This window comes from Lichtheimia ornata (genome assembly GCF_029851405.1).
Source record: "Lichtheimia ornata isolate CBS 291.66 chromosome Unknown scaffold00111, whole genome shotgun sequence".
In the NCBI taxonomy this organism is placed as follows: Eukaryota; Fungi; Mucoromycota; class Mucoromycetes; order Mucorales; family Lichtheimiaceae; genus Lichtheimia; species Lichtheimia ornata.
In genome coordinates, this window is record NW_026695431.1 from 50,525 (window position 1) to 70,410 (window position 19,886).

The following is a 19,886-nucleotide window of genomic DNA, read 5'->3' on the forward strand; positions in this document are numbered from 1 at the left end:
AGAGAACTCCTGTCCTCCGCGACCGCAGCCGCTCCTGATACCAATCGCCCCACAAGGGCCCAAGGCCTATTGTCAAGGGAGACATACATTAGCATTTTGAAAAGACATACCCATTTGTGCTTCAATACATACCATACACAGTGACCATAACCTGCTCACAGGGATACCCTACAGAACCAGAAACAAGGACATGGCATGTCATCCCAGGCACATCCAACCCCATGTGGAGAGTGAAAGGAATCGACATGAGGCCTCTTTCCCTCCCACGGATCCTTCAAAGTCTTATCCTCTGCACCAAGGGCACCGGATCCAACGACGTCCAATCTTCTCCAATCACCAGGTTATGATGCCTTGCCCACCATGTCTTGATGTTCGTTTGCAGATACCCACTTCATAGATGATTACCGCTTGTGCCAAAACATGATCATCCAACATGTAAAGGCGGTGTCACTATGCAGGGACACATCACAGCATCAATAACCATGATGGGCCCCCACAACATAAAGCAATAATAGTAAGTAAATAGGTCATAAAACAATACCAGTATTTTGACTTACCCTTACAAGACCAAAACAAGCACCTCAGTGGGTAACGTAGCAAACAGACCATGAGAGGACGTAGGAATGCAAGGTCTTGTACATAGCAAACAGGATCATGGATACCAATTGGACTTCTCGTTGGCTCTTACAGCACCCAAGGTAGCGTCATCGATGACCCTCCAGATCCTCCCACCGCGAGACCTACATGCCGACCCTTTCACTCAACACACATGAAGCTGAACGTACCTGAGAATCATCCACGCCTTGAGACTGGACTATAGGGTATCCCATCCATAACCGGAAAACGTCCTCAAGGAAAAGGACCACCAACCAAATCGCCCCTATCAGCAAGTGGAAATATATAAGCAATAATTCCAAAAGTAAAATACATACATTTTTGACTTACCAAAAAGGCACCGACAAACTCGTTCAATCAAGGCCAAGGGCCTCTTGTGCTTCTCGCACATCGGATGGTAATGATGATGATGGTGTTGCGGTTGTAGTGGTGATGGTTGTAGGTTGTTGTTGTTGTGATGCGGATTCACGAGGTGTTGAAGTGGTGGCGGTGTTTGATGATGATGATGACGAGGAGGAGGAGGTTCGGCGAGAAGAAGAAGAAGGTGTTGCGGTTGCTCGTGGTGGTCGTGGTGGAGGAGGAGGCATATCTGGTCGCACAATACCAGAGGAACGAGTGGAGGTGGCGGTAGATGACGATGTGGTGGGTGTCGTAACGGTGAGTGTGATGCGTCGTGGTCGAGGTGGTGGTGGTGGCATATTGGTGTTGACCAGAGGACGTGAGGCGGTGGTGATGGCGGCATTAGTGGTGGGTGTAGTAGTAGTGGCAGAAGTGGGTGGTGCGGAATTGGATGATGATGTTGTGCGTGTACGGTGACGGAGTTGTTGGATGCGTGATACAATGAGTGACATGGCGGGATTAAGAGGAGGACTAGGAGGAGGAGAGGTGACAATGCCGGTAGCGGTAGTAGTGGTAGCAGGTGTGATATCGGTAGTTGTGGTAATGACAGGAATGGGATCGGGCATAAGGTTGGGCATAGGCATAGTAATAGTGGCGGTATTAGTGGAAGTTGTGGTTGCAGCGGTAGTGGTGACGGTGGGAGAAAGGATTGTGTTATCAACCTCCATAGGGATTGGCGTAGGTGATGGAGGAGGTGATGGTGGAGGTGTTGCGGGTCTTGGTGGCAAAAGAGGAGAAGGCATGTCTATGTGATAGCTGCATATTAGATTGTATGTTTATATAAAAGATGGTCGCACTTACCAATCATAATCGGGTCTTCGTCATTAAAGAAAGGAGAGTTGCCCAAACTGATTGACATCACGGAAAGCAAATCGTCGTCTAAGAACCATCATCACATGTAAATATATATGTCTTTCAGCTTGCCAATCCATGTGCCTGAAGGTACCACTTACCAACTTCCATATCATCACGTGGCTCCACATACCGCCAGTCAACAGGTTCTGCCATATGCGTATCCTCATCAAAAGGATCATCCACTGTCAAGTGGTGAAAGAGGAAGGCTATATAGGATTCATTGTTAGAATCTTGTATAGTTCAGGAAGTGCGTGTTTGGATATATACTTACCGAGCTCGTCAAACACATCATCATCGTCAAAACCAACACCAGCAGCTTCGTCACCAACAGCAGGGACAGCAGGGACATCTTCACCAATAGCAACACCACCAACAGCAAGAACAGCGGGGACATCTTCAGCAACAGCAACACCACGAACAACATCGTCATCACCAACAGCAGGAACGTCTTCTCCAACAGCAAAGTCTTCTCCAACGGCTTCAACACCCTCATCACGAACAGCACCAAGGTCGTCACCAACACGAACGTCATCACCAGCAGAAACAGAATCACCACCATCTTCAGAGATATCGCCATCAGAAGCAAGAACGTCATCAACAACAGCACCAACAGGATCAGGACCAGCAGCTTCGTCACCAATAGGGACAGCAGAAACACCAACAGCGGGAACAACAACATCATCACCAGAGACCACAGCATCACCAACATCAGAACCACAAGCAGGAACAACACCAACAACAGGACGAGAGACAGCTTCTTGACGAGCAGAGACAGCACCAGCAGCAAGAGCAGAGGACAAAGTGGGCCCAAAACCGCAACAAGAACCAGAGACAACTTTGTTGCCATCATGGATACATGTCACACCAACAGGTGGACGATACGAGGGCGAAAAGCGAACAGCGTGAGAAGAAAGAACTTCGAGCTGAGGAGAGAGGCAAGTGACAACCAATCCAGACAAAGGTGGGCGAACAGGCGACTTCATGGTCAAGGTGGCATTGGTGTCATTCGAACGTTCCAAAGAACGGGGGTTCGCAACAGAGACCCGCTTGGGCAAAAAGCCAACAAAAGAACACCACAACGTGTCTTGAAAGAGACAAAGAGAAAGCAACACCGTATCAGGGAAGCCAAAAAGCTGCACAAGGCAAGCAAACAAGAGCGTGAGGCGAATAGCCGGTTCGGAAAAGCAGAGAGCAATAGCGGAGAGCGTGAAGCAAAGCATTGTAGCAGAGTAGCAGTGAAAAAAGTTGGGAAGAGAGAGGAAGAAATTCGTTGAGCTGGAAACGGGCAATTTATTACCAAGACGACGTCACCCCATTTCACCCCATTTGACTAATCCAATGTCATGATCCTTCTCAATTGCAGTTGGAATGGGTAAACCAGTATGTCTAAACTATCTTTATATCACTTGCTTATAAAAGGGTATAGGTTTGGTAGTGGCAAGGTGGTATTGTTATGTGTAGTTGTATTGTAGCCATACCGCAGCAATAGCCTTTGCACCCCTTGAACACCGCCCCTTGTCATATAATGATAATAAAGGATACGTTTATGAAAGCGTTATGAATGGTGGTGTTGTTTATTGTATGCATGTGTGAAGGGCAGAGGCTAATTTACTTGTGTGCGTGTATGGGTGTGTGCTCGTCTTCTTCTTGCTGCTTCTTGCCCATTCAGACCTAACGCCGCAATGGTGGTTCGACATGGAAGCCCTCATTAGCAAGCGATGTGTGAAAAAGAGCGTGTATGAAGGTGAGTAGCGTGTTGTTAGAGTGTAAGAGCCAACTTGCCGTTATTTCGTTGTGTATACTCATATGCTTGTCTTTTACAGCCTTCCTGGTTCAGTAATGGCGACAATGGCAACCTTCAGGAGGAATGGGGAAAGGGAACAAAGGGATTCTGGTCAAGGGTGCCAACGTATACTCTATTGGTAGGGAAAGCAGGACCATGTGAAAGGTGGGCAGCAAAGGGATTCATTGGCATTCTATCGTGATGACATTATTACAATGACCAAGCAACCTTGATCGAGCGACGTGATCACGTGGTGGGCAATACAAGAGGAGAGCATGACATGATGTTTCATCTTCTGAAGATGGTATGTATAAGTACAACGATAATCCAAGGGATTGGAATGAGACATTACAAAAGATAAAAAGATAACGAATGGATCAGAACAGGCCTATGATCAATCAATATCGCTGGCTCTATGGCGCCTGGCTTATGGATGGATTGGATGGCACCAAGTATAGCATGCAAATCATAAGGATGCAACGCAAAATGGAGATGAGTGATATCATGCTCAAAGGTACCACAAGACAACGAAGCAAGCCATTACATCGGTTGTATTGGAGCATGGAGGTACATGGTCTGGGTGGATACGTTCGCTATGCGTTACTCCTATGGCATGTATTGGCTTATGGATTCACTGCGTGCAATTTTTTAGGCGAACAAGCTACGTGTACCTGATGTTGAGCCCTTGGGATACCCATCCTGGAAGAGGTCAAGATTGGCAGGAATGTATTCATCGGATCTCTGGAAAATGGACATTGGATACAAGCAATATCGTTATCGTAGGAGCTGTTCGGTTTACGATCATGGTAGGTGAACCACGTTAGCGTGCTAGGTGTAGTAGGATAGCCTTCCAGCCCTTTAAAATAAAAGTTACATGAGTCAAATTGAAAAAGAGATGGAGGACCACAAAATGGACATGATGGAATCCTAAAGCATATAGTCATTGTCACCTGCTTTCGCCTTGATGGTATCATTCCAGCAACAAAGGATTAATCAAAAGTTATATTCTTCTTGACAAAAGCCATCGTCGGATAGCCATTCATTATCCGTTGCTTTAGGAGCCGTATATGATACCAACACCATTGTTGCTAGGTTGGATAGATTGGACGATTGAGATCCTACAGCGTGATGCCTTCATCCTCACGTGCTAGGTGACGAGATGCGTGAATCCATTTATATGGGAGAGGAGCTATAACCCATCTCTCGTAAACTGTAAGGTCGATAAGATCAAAACAACCTGCATACAAACTTGGATGCTTTTTTTTATCACGTTGAATATCATTAACGCGATCTCCTACAAGCTCATATAATATAATAAAGATAGCTAGTTTTGCGACCTGTATGCCAAAGGAAGTGTCTTTATGTTCATTTGCTATTTCAATCATACCATATGCAAGCGCTGTCATCATCATTACCATTGAACACAACCAGATCATTGGTAGCCGTCAAGAACAATGAAAGTTCTCGTGAGTCACCATTGATAGCCATTATTCGCTATCGCCCAAGTAAGCGAATGGATGGCACAGCATCCAGATTACCATCCTTCAATGACCACTAGCATCGTATGCATGAAATTGCCCATATCGATATTAGACATTTGATGAATGATCTTGCATTATCACCAAGATGGGTGGAGCTAGTAAGTGATGGGCGTTTGTGAACAAGCATGCATTATGAAACACGATTGCTGTTGTGGTGCGATGCAATGGTTTTGGATGGTGTGCATTAGGATAGAATTAACCTCGGCACTCATACAACTGCAACAGGCGAGCTAGTCACTGATTGAATTGGCCCTCTTGAGTGGATTTTGCTGGTTGAATAAAAGATGCGCTACGCATTCTCCATGGCGGATGGATTTCATTTGTACACAAAGACACTGTCAATATCAGTATACAGAGAAATCGTTCATACTAGCTGATAGGTGGTGTTGCCTCCGCTATCCTTCGTGGTTCTAATCATGGTGGATTGGTGGATTATGATAAGGACACAAAATGCCAGCATTAATGACATGGATTGGAACTAAGAAAACATTGATCATTGAAAAGCGTAGGTCCATCTTGCATTATCACTGACATTTTAAATTGTTACGATGACTCATACCAGTTTGCAGCTGCTAGTTTTTACTTTTATTGATAAAGCTTCTCTTATATACAAACGCACCTATTATGCTCATCTTCTATATATGATACAATGTGTCCTATCTTCTATATAGCGACCATGTTTATGTGCCTTGTGTCGTATGTGAATGAAGCTCTACCAATTGTTCAGGATCTTATTGGAAGGAAGTAATTGAACAAACCATGTTGCCATGGAGATTGGTTGCGTAGGCCATGATAGCGGAGTGTATTTCATGCATGTGCGAAGGGCAGTGAATAACTTTCACGCGTGTTTGTCAAAAAGGTGCCTCCTTTACCCAGCTTCTCCTTGCTGCTCCTTACCCAGACCTCACAACAACGCGATTATGGTTCGACATGGGAGCCCCTCATTAACCACCACCATATGCGCAAGGGCGCCAATGAAGGTAAGCAACGTGTTGATAGGGTATAACAGCCTACTTGCCTTTCTTGTTTGGGTAGACTGATGTGTTTGTCTTTTTCAACTTTCTTTTGTTCAGCAATGTCAACAATGGCGGTGTTCGGGAGGAATGGCGAAAGAGATTCTGTTCCAGGTCTGCGACGAGTACTTGTTTATGGTACAACCAAGACGACTTGAACGGTGTGCAACAAAGGGATTCATTGGCTTTCTATATGGGCATGATGCTTGTGATCCATACCAACAACCGTATCGGGAAAAGCTTCGGGCACCACAATTCCGCTCTCGGGCACCACAACATTCCACGTGATTTTGGGTTGCACGTGACCCCTTGGGCACCACATTGCCTATGCTGATCCCACTCGGGCACCACATCCATTAGCATCATTCAATGCTTGTATGTATGACCCTTAGTTGCATGTTCGTAGTATCCTTTTTTAGATAAAGAAAGCGTGTATTGAAAAACTAAATAAATGTTGTGACATCAAGGTGATTTTGGAATAGTGATTGTTTTCCCTATTGTAATAACATGTCCTTGCTATACAATCGTCTCTTTGATACCAAGAAACAGCTATATGATGCTGCTCAAATCATTGCCAAAGCTGAAGGTTACTGTGTCACGACCAAGAACTCTAGTAAACGCCATATGCATTTACAATGCCGTTGCGGTGGACAACCAAAAAACTGCCATGGCCTAACCGAAGAGACTCGAAAGATCAAGCGTGACTCCTGGCGTAAGGAGTGCCCTTTCCTAATCAAGGCCAGGCCAACGAAGAGTGGATGTTGGGAAGCTTGGTCTATAAATGATCAGCATAACCACGACATGGTTGACAATTACCGAATCTTCCATCAGCATCGCAAGTTAACAGAAGACCAATTCGCACGTGTACTAGAAATGATTCAAGCAAAGGCGACACCATCAAATATATGCGATGCTTTGCGTGACATGGACGGCAACCAGATAATGATTCCTAAAGACGTATCCAATATCAAGAATCGTGAAGCCATCTCTGAAAACAGCAATGGTTGTAATATGGCGTATATGGGACAGTACCTGCATGCACGAGGTTATCAAGTCCGTTACCAATACAACAGCAACAAACAGCTTACAAGCCTCCTTTTTGCCCATCCTAGCTGCATTAAGAATGCACAAAGGTTTTCAGAGGTAGTAATCATGGATGCTACATATAAGACAAATATGTACAAGATGCCATATGTCAATGTCGTTGGTGTTAGCAACGTAGGATCCAAAAGTGAGCAGCTAAAGACATTTGCAATTGCTGGTGCATGGATTTCAAACGAGACAAAGGAATCATACACTTGGGTCGCAGAGGAGCTCCATGATCTCATTTGGAAACCCGTTGACAAGGTCCCCGGTGTTATTGTAACTGATTATGATCCATCGCTTGTTGGTGCTATCAAGACCACTTACCGGGATACAACATTTATGCTTTGCACCGTTCACATTAGGAAAAACTTCCAAAGAACTGCCTTAAAGGATTTGATGGCGATGTTGAAAAGCATAAGGCATTACTGAAAGCTGTTGATGGTCTCATCTGCTCCGACAATGAATCATCATACCAAAAAGCCAAATCTGATTTCTTGGAAGTTGCCAATACCAGTAGCAAGTCGACTGAAATCGTTAAGTACTTGGATAGGTAAGCGCTAGAGAACTTTATCGAAAGAACAACTATGAGATTAAGGTTAAATTGTTCATCCATAGAATGCTTGAAGTGGAAGAGCTTTGGGTTGGCAAGCACACATGTCACTTTTTCCATCTTGGATGTACGACTACCAACCGTGTTGAAGGTGCTCATGCAACCATCAAGAAGTTTCTTACCGCCTCAGGCACGCTCGTCAATGGCATCAAGGAGATTGATCGCTTTATCAGGCTACAGGTACAATAAAATCATAAGCAAACTATGAGCTATTATGATATTGAACATGATTAACACGACTTTACCTAGAATGAGAACGAAAGCATTGCCATCGAGAAAAACAAAATGGCCCATGATCACTTCATGCCAGAGCATGTAAAAGAGAAGCTACAGCATTTGATTGGGAAGGTATCGCAATATGCCGTCGATAAGATCAAGAAAGAGCTTGTAAAGGTGGGCAAGAAGGATAAGGTGGATAAACCTATCGAACCAAGTGAAAGCGATTCCCAGCCATTGGCATGTAATTGCAAGATCCGTGTGAATTTTGGAATACCATGCTATCATATTCTGCCAACGACCGAGCCTATCCCAATATCGCTTGTACATCTCAGATGGCATTTATGCTTGGATAAGCATACTGCAGGTTTGTTTTTAAGCTGTGAATTTGATCGTGTAACATATTGACATGAAGAAAAAAGACCTCCAGATTGCAAATGGCAAGAATGAAAAAGATGAGGATGCATGTACTACAAGTAACAGCAATGCGGATGTCAACATTGCCACTGATAACAACTCTCTGACTATCTTGTATCGATTGCAAGATAAGATTAACAAGGCGAGGGATTATCAAGAGAGACGTAGGATTCTTGAAAGATTGCAAAGTATCTTAGATGCTCCTACCACCGCGCTTGAAGATCTCAATCCTCCTCAAAAAATGAAGCATCGTGGGCGCCCCAAGGGATCCCAACGCTTACCGGTACCAGCTGATTCCAAGGCACAGGAGCGAGAGAAATCAAGTGTGAGTGATCATGGAGATGAGTGTCCCAAAGATGATGAAAACGAGGGGAAACGGCCAGCATCAGAAAGTACACCACATGAACAGCCTCCTAAGAAAATCCGAGTGGTGTTTAATTTGAAGCAGGAAGTGTACGAAAAGATCCCATAATATGTACCTTGCATTTTTGACTAAGTATGTATGTATTAGGAAGCAAGCAGCAGAAAGAGCTAACGACTCCCTCGTTGCTGCCAGTATTAGAACAGAGGATATACCATATTTCATGGTTGATTGGATATCTTCAATGAGGAATGTTCGTGCTGATGGTAACTGTGGATTCCGAGCATATGCTGTTGGCTTAGAGATGAATGAAGAAGAATGGCCATTTATCCGTCGTCGTTGTTTGGATGAACTACAATCCCGTCCCGATCACTATCGCAAGCTCTTTGGCCTTGAATCCGATTATGATGAATTGGCGACATCCCTACATTGGTTTAATGGCTCGTGCGTAGAAGATACATCGAAATGGATGATGATGCCTTTGGCAGGTTATGTACTTGCTAATGCATTTGAACGACCCTTGTACTATTTTTCCCCACATGAATGCTTCACTTTCTTGCCAGACGCATGTCCCCTCAACCGTAATCCTGGCATTGCAATTGCACTTCTTGGCTCTCGCTCTCACTTTGTTAGTGTCAACCTTAAACCCGGATCGCCTGTTCCAAAGATAGCTCATGGATGGAAACGTTATGCATCTGCAAGTAGCATGATTTGGCAGCAGCTTGTTTCAAGAAAAGTCATCATGTATGAAGGCCTTCGAGAGCCTTCAAAACCTAAGCTTACAGAAGAAGAGATACATGCTGCAACTATTATTATCGAGCCCTAGTATATTTATGCCATTAAGCCCTTCAATGTTTTTTATGCAACATACATCGACATCAACCGAAGTCATCACCAAATCAAGCTACAACACTTCGTATGCAAACAATATTACCAAACAACAATAAATATGAACATTTCCTATTAACGTTTCCTATTAACATGATAGCCCCAATATAAGTGTTTGTGAATGGCTAGTATCATACATACAAGCATTGAATGATTCTAATGGATGTGGTGCCCGAGTGGGATCAGCATAGGCAATGTGGTGCCCAAGGGGTCACGTGCAACCCAAAATCACGTGGAATGTTGTGGTGCCCGAGAGCGGAATTGTGGTGCCCGAAGCTTTTCGCACCGTATCCACCGATCCTATCAACGTGACGGCAAAGCAGCAACAGAGAACGACGAGGTCTTTCGAATTTGGGGATGGTATGTACAAAGTAAGGTACGCGATTTGGCCATAAGATAATTATACGTTGGCATTTGGTGCCTGGCAACATGGATATCGTGCGTGGCAACAAGCATGACATGTGAATCGTTGCAATGCAAGACTAATCATCATCATCATCATCATCATCATCATCATCATCATCATCATCAATATCGTCATCATCAGAAGTCTACCTTCGATGCATACACGCTTGTTCACTTTTTGCATGTGACTCTTTCAGCACTCGGATTACCAGACACTGCACCCAAACTTCTCGACAAGTTTTTCAGCACGATCGAGGCTTCGTGTGCCTTCATCCCTTTGCCTCCATGGTATGAAACGATTCATCCCTCGAATGCTTTCTCTTATACATATGGATCTGGTGAAAGCAGTATGACGGTGATCACTTGGTTGAGGAGGTAGGCATTGATGATGAACTTTTCTCCAAATCCTTGTTCACCAAGGTTCAGACTTCCTATACATTCATTGAATTTGGAGGTTTCGCATGCTGGAGAAAGTCATCACCAATTTGGTAAAGAGCGTTTGGATTGGGATACTGGTGGATGATATGGATTAGCGTTTAGCTAGCAGTATGAGGATAGTCTTCTGGGAAAATAAAACTTGTGACATAGTGCCATTGCCCTGGTCACTGTGGTTGACAAGAGGGTGAGACCATACTTAATTTATCATGATACCATTGATAATGAATTACCCAATACGGTCGTGTAATAAGTGCACCCTTAAACATACATGTTGATGATTCAAAAATATCCTCACCTCACTATGGACCACGGATGCCAGATACTCGCTGTATCCGCAGATCGTATCCTTTCATTTCGCGTATTTCAAATACACAGGTGCAGTGTGTAATTGTAAAAGAGGCACCAGGATGAATTGTGCCGATTCAAAGAGGGCATTGTATTACCTACATGGATGATGTATATAGCTACAAATCTAGTCCACCTCACTCTATTGCTATTCTCTATCAGGATGAACGTGCGTTCAAAGCTAATCATACGTGTTGCATGATGACCAGCATTGTAGCCTATGGATTCTAATGCTTCGTATATATGCTTAATCATAAAGCAAAGCATGATCTACTGTAACAAATCCTGCATGCTTTATTATGCATGAGCTTATATATGTATGTATGATATTATTACAAGTAGTAGTATGATTACAAGTAGTATACTGATTTAGAGATCTGGCAAGGCATTGATGACCACCACTAGTTCGAGTGCTCTCACCACCAAAGAGCAATGCCTCAATAATACGTTGAGGGGAACTTCAAGCAGGCCGTCTTTTTCCGCCGCGTTGTTCATAAATGCAGCACCTTCTACCATATATCCGAGGTATTAGTATTCATGCTGGCAAAGGATCACCCATGCCCTTTATACTTACAATGCCCATATCAATACACATTTTCCACTGTATGCGTGTTTCCATCGCTTCGTAGAGGTTATTCTTCATTCCTGCTTCACTCGTGAGTGCTCCTTAATGTCCTTGATTGGGTGCTGTGTCCTCGACTTGATATGCCCCCATTGGATTAAAAGCAGCTTTGATGAGCATAGTAATCAACCTACGGATGATGATATTAGCAATAGCATGATAAAGAAATGACCAGAAGGTACTTACCCATTATCATGTGGAGCGCGTATATGCTTTTGAGTATCCTTTCACTTGTGCCAACGTAAGGCCGTTTGTGGTCAAACACCGATTCCAGCATGATCCAAGTTCTCCTGGCACAGTTCTTGCAAGTCCCACTTTTCTTCTTTTTCTTATTTTTTCTTCTTTTTTCTTTTTCTAGTAGCCCGCAATGAGTATCTACTCCTCATTCTTGACAATGCCAATCATATACATACTTTTCTTTCAGGCTCTCTTGATTTTGATGATATTGAATGCCAGTCCTTATTTGAGTGATGGTCGAGATTGTTGAGCAGATTCAGCACGGCACCCAACGGCCAGGCGACTCTTAATCGGTGAACGCACGGTGCCCTGTGACCCTGAACGACAAAGCGATACATATCCTCCAGACCGGTCTTGATGCCATTGACGTTTGTTTCTCGGCATGTTTGTTCTATAACAGCATTGTTAATACATGGACCTTGTATGCCAACCAATTCACCCATTGATACTTGCTTTGATGGTTTGTGTTTGTGATTGTTTGAGCGCCTGATTGAAATGATTGATGAACGTGTATGCGCGTACGAGTGAGATAGAGAGAGAGCCATAGATTGATTTGTCTTGAAATATATATGTGGAATCTTGCAATTGCTGTGCATAGGAAATCCAGAATCGATCGCCAGGACCGCTGTGATATGGTACAGACATTCCATGATTGGATCTATATAATGATACGGTAAGCGTCATGGTAATAAATAGGCTTTGGAATCATATACGTACGTTTTTAGTAGTCGATCCTTGATTGGTTTGTTCTTGACTTTGGCTGCAATGTCGACCATGATGATTTGGTAACGTGATTTTGTGTCTTTGTCATGTTGTCCGTAATCATGCATGAACCTCCAATGATAGGAAAAGGTCCACGGACCACCAGGCATCTTTGGATTGATACGGCTTTGTGGAAAAATCCAGACTTGAATGTTGATAACCATCGTGGGTGATACTGTGAATGCTCTTGCGACGCCATATGACTCATGTGCATATGAATTCATAGCCTTCTTGATCACATCGAGTGTAGATGATGAAAAAATCCAATATAACGGCATAGCATGTGCATTGGTTCCAATTGGTCCCCCATTCGAAAGCGTAGCAACTCACAGCATGCTCCCGTCACCAAGAGATGAGATATCCTCGCCATCCGCTACCATGTATGTTCTGTGAATCGTGACCACTGGCAATAGCCACTTCTGCAAATGCCAATCGTGATGCGCCCCTCATGCCATTGAATTGGAATATCTTGATGATGCCGAATCATAACAGGAAAGCCTCCTCGAAAGATCATTTTGATGCACATGCCGCCAATGCGATATCATGTCAACATAAAGAGACACCTGCAGTTGTGCCCTGGTTCCCCCATGGGCCATAAAATCATCGTCACAGTTGTGTGTTGCGAATCAATTCAAGTGATAAATGCCACCAGTATCCAAAGGACCCTTGTGATAATCCATCCTTGATGCCATAGGTATGGATCTTCGCAATTGGAGCCATAACAATTGTGTCGTTTGCGATGTCAATGCCTTCCTCAATGCCATTGCGGTCCCGTACGTGTCATTCTTTGTCGGATATAGAGTACAATAGGCCAAGTCCTCATTGTGGTGCTGCTGCCACCATAATGGCAATAAAACGAGAGCGTGGTCAGCTGCATCTTGATGCCATAACCATGTATCGTATCGCAGAGAGGATCGCCAACTACTGAAACAAGCAGGACCGTATGCAAGTGGATCAAAGATAATAGCTGCATCGCAACGAATCGCCTCATCGAATAAAAGAAAAAGAAGCCCTTGTGCCTTGTTGCCATGCTAATAAATCCCCGAATTCAGTGACACCACCACGTCGATTGAAACGGACCCCGCTGTGCTTGACCAATGATGATAAGTGACCCTCATAGGTAACGCCGCCAATAGAAGGGAAAGGTCTTTCTCCTCTGTAGCCAAGGCGATAAATGTGTCCGGCCAATAAAATGAAAAGCAATTCCTTGTGCCTTGTCGCCTTGGTGATCAATGTGATCAAATTGGTAACCATGCCAGTAGGTTGAAAAGGAACTCCTTTGCTCTGTCGCCATGACAATGAATGTGTCCAAATAGGTAATAGCGCGAATAAGATGCATGCAATGCAATGTCATTGCGTTGTAGCCATAGGGATAAATGTGTTCAACTTGGCAATAGCACCGATCGAGTATTCTCGAAAGGGACACCTTTTGCGTTGTAGCCATGATGATAGCCTCTTAATATGTCGCAATGCCAATGAAAGGAGCGAGAGAAAGCTTGAGACTTGTAACCATGGCCACCCATGTGTTCATCTTGACGATGGCACCAGTAAAAAGAAAAGAGAACTCTTGCGCCTTGTTCCCATGACAACGATGCCTCCATATCATTGCACCATCCATAAAAAGAAAAGAGAACCCTTGCGTGTGCCCATTGGTATCCACCATATGCCCAATGTCCGAATCGGTAACGACACCAATAAAAAGAAAAGAGAACTCCTGTCCTCCGCGACAACAGCCGCTGCTCATAACAATAGCCCCAAAAGGGCCCAAGGCCTATTGTTAAGAGAGACATCCATTAGTGTTTTGAAAAGACATAGCCATTTGTATTTCAATACATACCATAGCCTATGACCATAACCTGTTCACAGGGATACCCTACAGAACCAGAAACAAGACGCGGCATGTCATCCCAGGCACATCCAACCCCATGTGGAGAGTGAAAGGAATCAACATGCAGGCCTCTTTCCCTCCCACGGATCCTTCAAAGTCTTATCCTCTGCACCAAGGGTACCGGATCCAACGACGTCCAACCTTCTCCAATCCCCAGGCTATGATGCCTTGCCCACCATGTCTTGATGTTCGTTTGCAGATACCCACTTCATAGATGATTCCCGCTTGTGCCAAAACATGATCATCCAACATGTAAAGGCGGTCTCACTATGCAGGGACACATCACAGTATCAATAACCATGATGGCCCCCACATCATAAAAGCGACATTTGTAAGTAAATGGATCATACGACAACAACAGTATTTTGACTTACCCTTTCAAGATCAAAACAAGCACCTCAGTGGGTAACGTAACAAGCAGACCATGAGAGGACATAGGAATGCAAGGTCTTGCACATAGCGTACTGGATCATGGATACCAATTGGAACTTCTCGTTGGCTCTTACAGCACCCAAGGTAGCGTCATCGATGACCCTCCAGATCCTCCCACCGCGAGACCTACATGCCGACCCTTTCACTCAACACACATGAAGCTGAACGTACCTGAGGATCGTCCACGCCTTGAATCTGGACTGCAGGGCATCCCATCCGTAAGCATAAAACGTCCTCAAGGAAAAGGATCACCAACCAAATCGCCCCTATAAGCAAGTGGAAATATATAAACAATAGTTCCAAAAGTACAATACATACATTTTTGACTTACCAAAAAGGCACCGACAAACTCGTTCAATCAAATAGGCCAAGGGCCTCTTGTGATTCACGCACATCGGAAGGTAATGATGATGATGGTGTTGCGGAAGTGGTGGTGACAGGTTGTTGTTGTTGTTGGGATTGTGCGGATTCACGACGTGTTGAAGTGGTTGCGGTGTTTGATGATGATGATGATGATGAGGATCGGCGAGAAGTAGAAGAAGGTGTTGCGGTTACTCGTGGTGGTCGTGGAGGAGGAGGAGGCATATCTGGTCGCACAATACCAGAGGAACGAGTGGATGTTGCGGTGGATGATGATGATGTGGTGGGTGGCGTAACGGTAAGAGTGATGCGTCGTGGTCGAGGTGGTGGTGGTGGCATATTGGTATTGACCAGAGGACGTGAGGAGGCGGTGATAGCGGCATTAGTGGTGGGTGTAGTAGTAGCAGAAGTGGGTGTTGCGGAATTAGATGATGGTGTTGTACGAGTGCGGAGGTGTTGAATTCGTGATAAAATGAATGACATAGCGGGATTGAGAGGAGGACTAGGAGGAGGAGAGGTAACAATAGCGGTAGCGGAAGTAGTGGTAATAGGTACGATATCGGTAGTGGTGGTGGCAATGACAGGAATGGGATCAGGGATAAGATTGGGCATAGGAGTGGTTGTAGTGGCGGTGTTAGTGGTGATTGTGGTGGTGGCGGTAGTGATGATGGTTGTATCAACCTCCATAGGGATGGGCGTAGGTGATGGTGGAGGTGATGGAGGAGGTGTTGCGGGCCGTGGTGGTAAAAGAGGAGAAGGCATATCTAAGTAATAGCTGCATATTAGATGCTATGTTTATATAAGAGACGTTCACACTTACCAATCATAATTGGATCATCGTCATGGAAGAAAGGAGAGTTGCCCAAACTGATTGACATGACGGAAAGCAAATCGTCATCTAAACACCATTATCCCATGTGAGTATATATGTCTTTCAGCTTGCCAATCCATGTAGCTAAAGGTACCACTTACCAACATCCATATCATCACGTGGCTCCACATACCGCCAGTCAACAGGTTCCGCCATGTGCGTGTCCTCATCAAATGGATCATCCACACTCAAGTGGTGAAAGAGGAAGGCTATATAGGATTCAATTGTTAGAATCTTGTATAATTTAGGAAGAACGACTTTGGATATATACTTACCAAGCTCGTCAAACACATCATCATCGTCAACACCATCAACAGCAGCTTCGTCACCAACAGCAGGAACAGCAGGGGCATCATCAGCAATAGCAACACCACGAACAGCAAGGACAGCGGGCACATCTTCACCAACGTGAGCAACAGCATCTTCATCAACACCAAGAGCTTCATCGCCAAAAGCAACACGAACAGCTTCACCACGAACAGCGTCATCAGCACCACGAACAGCAACACGAACAGCTTCATCACCAACAGCGTCATCAGCACCTCGAACAGCAACAGGAACGGCTTCACCAGCAAAAGCAACATCAACAGCTTCACCACTAACAGCGTCATCAGCACCACGAACAGCAACAGGAACGGCTTCACCACCAAAAGTAAGGGCTTCGCCACCAACAGGAACATCGTCATCATCAGCAGCAGCAACGGGATGAGTGTCTTCAACAACACCATCATCAGCACAACGAACACCAGAAGCTTCAACGGCATCACCAACAAAAGAAACAGCAGGAATCTCAACAGGACCATCATCAACAGGATCACCTCCAACAACTTCGCCACTGGGAGGGACATCAGAATCACCAACGACAAGAGAATCACCACCAACAGCATCGCCAACAGCCGAAACACAAGAAGGAGCAACATGAGAAGCAGAGCGAAGAGCAGCACCAAGACCAACGCAACAGCCAGAGACAACTTGGTTACCCTCATGGACACAGGGAACACCAGCAGGACAACGGAAAGAAGGAGAAAAGCGTACAGCGTGAACAGAGCGTACTTGAAGACCTTCCGCGCGAGGAGAGAGGCATTCAACAACAAGGCCAGCCAAAGGTGGGGACACAGGCGACTTGAAGTTCGAGGTTGGTTTTGCTTGAAGCAAACGTTTCATAGAACGGGGGTTGGAAATGGACATGCACTTCTTCAAGAAGCCAACAAAAGAGGACCAATAGGCAACAAAAGAAGGCCAAAAGTGAGAAAGAACGTAGCCAAAGGCAAACGAGAACGCGGCAGGGACACCCAAAAGCTGCACAAGGCAAGCAAACGGAAACGCAACAAGAAGAGCAGGTTCAGAAAAGCAGAGAGAAATAGCGGAAAGCGCGAAGCAGAGCATTATGAAAGTAGCAGACTGAAAAAAGTTGGGAAGAAAGAGGAAGAAATTCGTTGAGCTGGAAACGTCTATTTTATTACCAAGAGCACGTCACCCCATTTCACCCCATTTGCCTAATCCAATGTCATGATCCTTCTCAATTGCAGTTGGAATGGGTAAACAAGTCTGTCTAAACTATCTTTATATCACTTGCTAATAAAAGGGTATAGGTGTGGTAGTGGCAAGGTGGTATTGTTAGGTGTAGTTGTATTATAGCCATACCGCAGCAATAGCCTGACTTCCCCCCCTTGAACACCGCTTCTTGTATATGATGATAATAAAAGATACGTTTATGAAAGCGTTACCACAGGTTGTTGTAGGTATTGTATGAGTGTATGAAGGGCAGAGACTAACTTCGAAGGGTGGGTGTAGGTGTGCACTCGTCTTCTTCTTGCTGCTTCTTGTCCATTCAGACCCAACGCCGCAATCGTGCTTCGACATGGAAGCCCTCATTAGCAAGCGATGTGTGAGAAAAGGTGTGTATGAACGTGAGTAGCGTGTTATTAGCGTGTAAAAGCAAACTTGCCTTTCTTCGTTGTGTATTCTCATATGCATGTCTGTTGCAGCTCTTGTGGTTCAGCAATGGCGACAATAGCAACCTTCAGCAGGAATGGAGAAAGAGATCCTGTTCAAGGGTGGGAACGAATCCTCTGTTGACAAGGCAAGTAAGACCACTTGAAAGGTTTGTAGCAAAGGGATAGGTTGGCATTCCATCTCGATGACCTTCTTACAATGAACACTAGCAACCTTTATCAAGCGACCTCATCACGTGATATTGCAGCAAGAGCAAAGCATGAAAAGATGTTTCAACGTTCATATATGGTATGTATAAGGTATACCAGCATCCGAGGCTTGGTAACGGAATATTGGATTAAAGCAGGATCATCGTCTAGCGACGCCATTGGATTTATTGCACTTGACCTTGTGGATGGATTGGACGGGATTAAGCATGGCATGTAAATCACAAGGATGCAACGCACAATGGTGATGAGTTTGACCTTGCTCAAATGTGTCACAAGGCAATAAAGCACGCCATTGCATTCATTGTATTATTAGACCATGGAAGTACACAACTTGGTTGAATGCATTGTTTATGGTACGTATTTACTTTCAATTATCATTGTTTCCCAAAATACTAACGGAGATCGTACGGTAGCATACATTGGGGACATTCGTGGTAACCTATACAAGCAGTATTTCGGCATATAATGACAAGTTACGCATCTACCAAGATGTCCAGGGACCATGGGCAACAAGTCAACAAGCTCCCTTTATGCCACAAAATGCCTGTATTGCACTCATTTCGATGCTTGGTCGCTATTCCTAACTCGCGACTTTCACTGCTTGTCGACTTTCACCATTCAGCATTTCCTAAACAATCGTTACCATCATCCGTATCTTGGTTACCGTATCATGGAAGTACCTGATTTTCGCCACTGGTACCTGTTTCATCATCTGTCCTTCTGATCCAAATTGCACGCTTGGAGATTGCCCATCCAATGCAAAAGATATATCACCGAGTCTGGTGGCTCCCTTCATGCTGCTAATAGTCTGGTGTTTAACGTGCACACTGTGCCTACCGAAAGGTAAGCAACACACCAAATGGGTATAAATGTGCTACCAAGTAAACAAGGCATCTTACAAACTTCCATAGATCCATACGTGGTTATTGGAGGCATTGGTATGTAGAATGATATGATGGGGGCAATGCGTGGTAAGCTACAAGCATTGTTTGTTGGTATCAGGCAGTTGACCATCTTGGATCTTATTCATCAGGTTATCCTGAAAACCAACACACAATTGCTCGTCCTGGATATGGCTGATTCACAATCATAACACAAACGATTTTGACGTGCACCACCACACCTTTTCGCTCAAACAAGACCTTGGTGTCATCTAATCTCAAGATGTCTTCCACTTGCTGTTTCGATTAAATGTCATGTGTGCCTTCGATGGTGTACGAACATCTGGATTCAAATAACATGTGTGATGCTCTCGATGGCTAATGAGGTAGGTTTAGTTATTGGTGAGCCATTGTGGTATGCGTGTTCAACAATGTTAGGATAGGCAAGATTGTACTTACCAACATTGAAACTAGGCACGTGGGATGCAAGCAAAATGTAGATGGTAAGATCTCCTGATGTTGCTATGCTGGGGAACGATGCCCACTGCCGTTTGGTAGTTGTAGTAGGTTAGCGGATGGATCAAATAAACTTTACGTGAACCAACTTCAGAAGCAGATGGAGTATTAGATGATGCGCATGCATACATTGTTAGCTGTGTGATTTGGCATTATGTATCATAAAGGAGCAACCCATCC

The 19,886-nt window shown here is 44.6% G+C and overlaps 4 protein-coding genes across 4 annotated transcripts; all 4 read right to left on the reverse strand.

The window, feature by feature from the left end:
- Positions 1 to 968: 968 nt before the first annotated feature.
- On the reverse strand, positions 969 to 2,852 carry O0I10_012098 (uncharacterized protein; the record flags this gene model as incomplete). The annotated part of the gene is made up of 4 exons (XM_058492045.1): positions 969 to 1,759; positions 1,816 to 1,893; positions 1,968 to 2,075; positions 2,141 to 2,852. The coding sequence occupies 4 exons, from the start codon at positions 2,850 to 2,852 to the stop codon at positions 969 to 971; spliced, it is 1,689 nt and encodes a 562-aa protein (XP_058337199.1).
- A 9,201-nt stretch (positions 2,853 to 12,053) lies between these two features.
- O0I10_012100 (uncharacterized protein) lies at positions 12,054 to 12,757 on the reverse strand (the record flags this gene model as incomplete). The annotated part of the gene is made up of 3 exons (XM_058492046.1): positions 12,054 to 12,222; positions 12,271 to 12,489; positions 12,549 to 12,757. The coding sequence occupies 3 exons, from the start codon at positions 12,755 to 12,757 to the stop codon at positions 12,054 to 12,056; spliced, it is 597 nt and encodes a 198-aa protein (XP_058337200.1).
- A 462-nt stretch (positions 12,758 to 13,219) lies between these two features.
- On the reverse strand, positions 13,220 to 13,847 carry O0I10_012101 (uncharacterized protein; the record flags this gene model as incomplete). The annotated part of the gene is made up of 2 exons (XM_058492047.1): positions 13,220 to 13,624; positions 13,674 to 13,847. The coding sequence occupies 2 exons, from the start codon at positions 13,845 to 13,847 to the stop codon at positions 13,220 to 13,222; spliced, it is 579 nt and encodes a 192-aa protein (XP_058337201.1).
- A 1,420-nt stretch (positions 13,848 to 15,267) lies between these two features.
- On the reverse strand, positions 15,268 to 17,530 carry O0I10_012102 (uncharacterized protein; the record flags this gene model as incomplete). The annotated part of the gene is made up of 4 exons (XM_058492048.1): positions 15,268 to 16,037; positions 16,094 to 16,171; positions 16,246 to 16,353; positions 16,420 to 17,530. The coding sequence occupies 4 exons, from the start codon at positions 17,528 to 17,530 to the stop codon at positions 15,268 to 15,270; spliced, it is 2,067 nt and encodes a 688-aa protein (XP_058337202.1).
- Between the last annotated feature and the right edge of the window lie 2,356 nt (positions 17,531 to 19,886).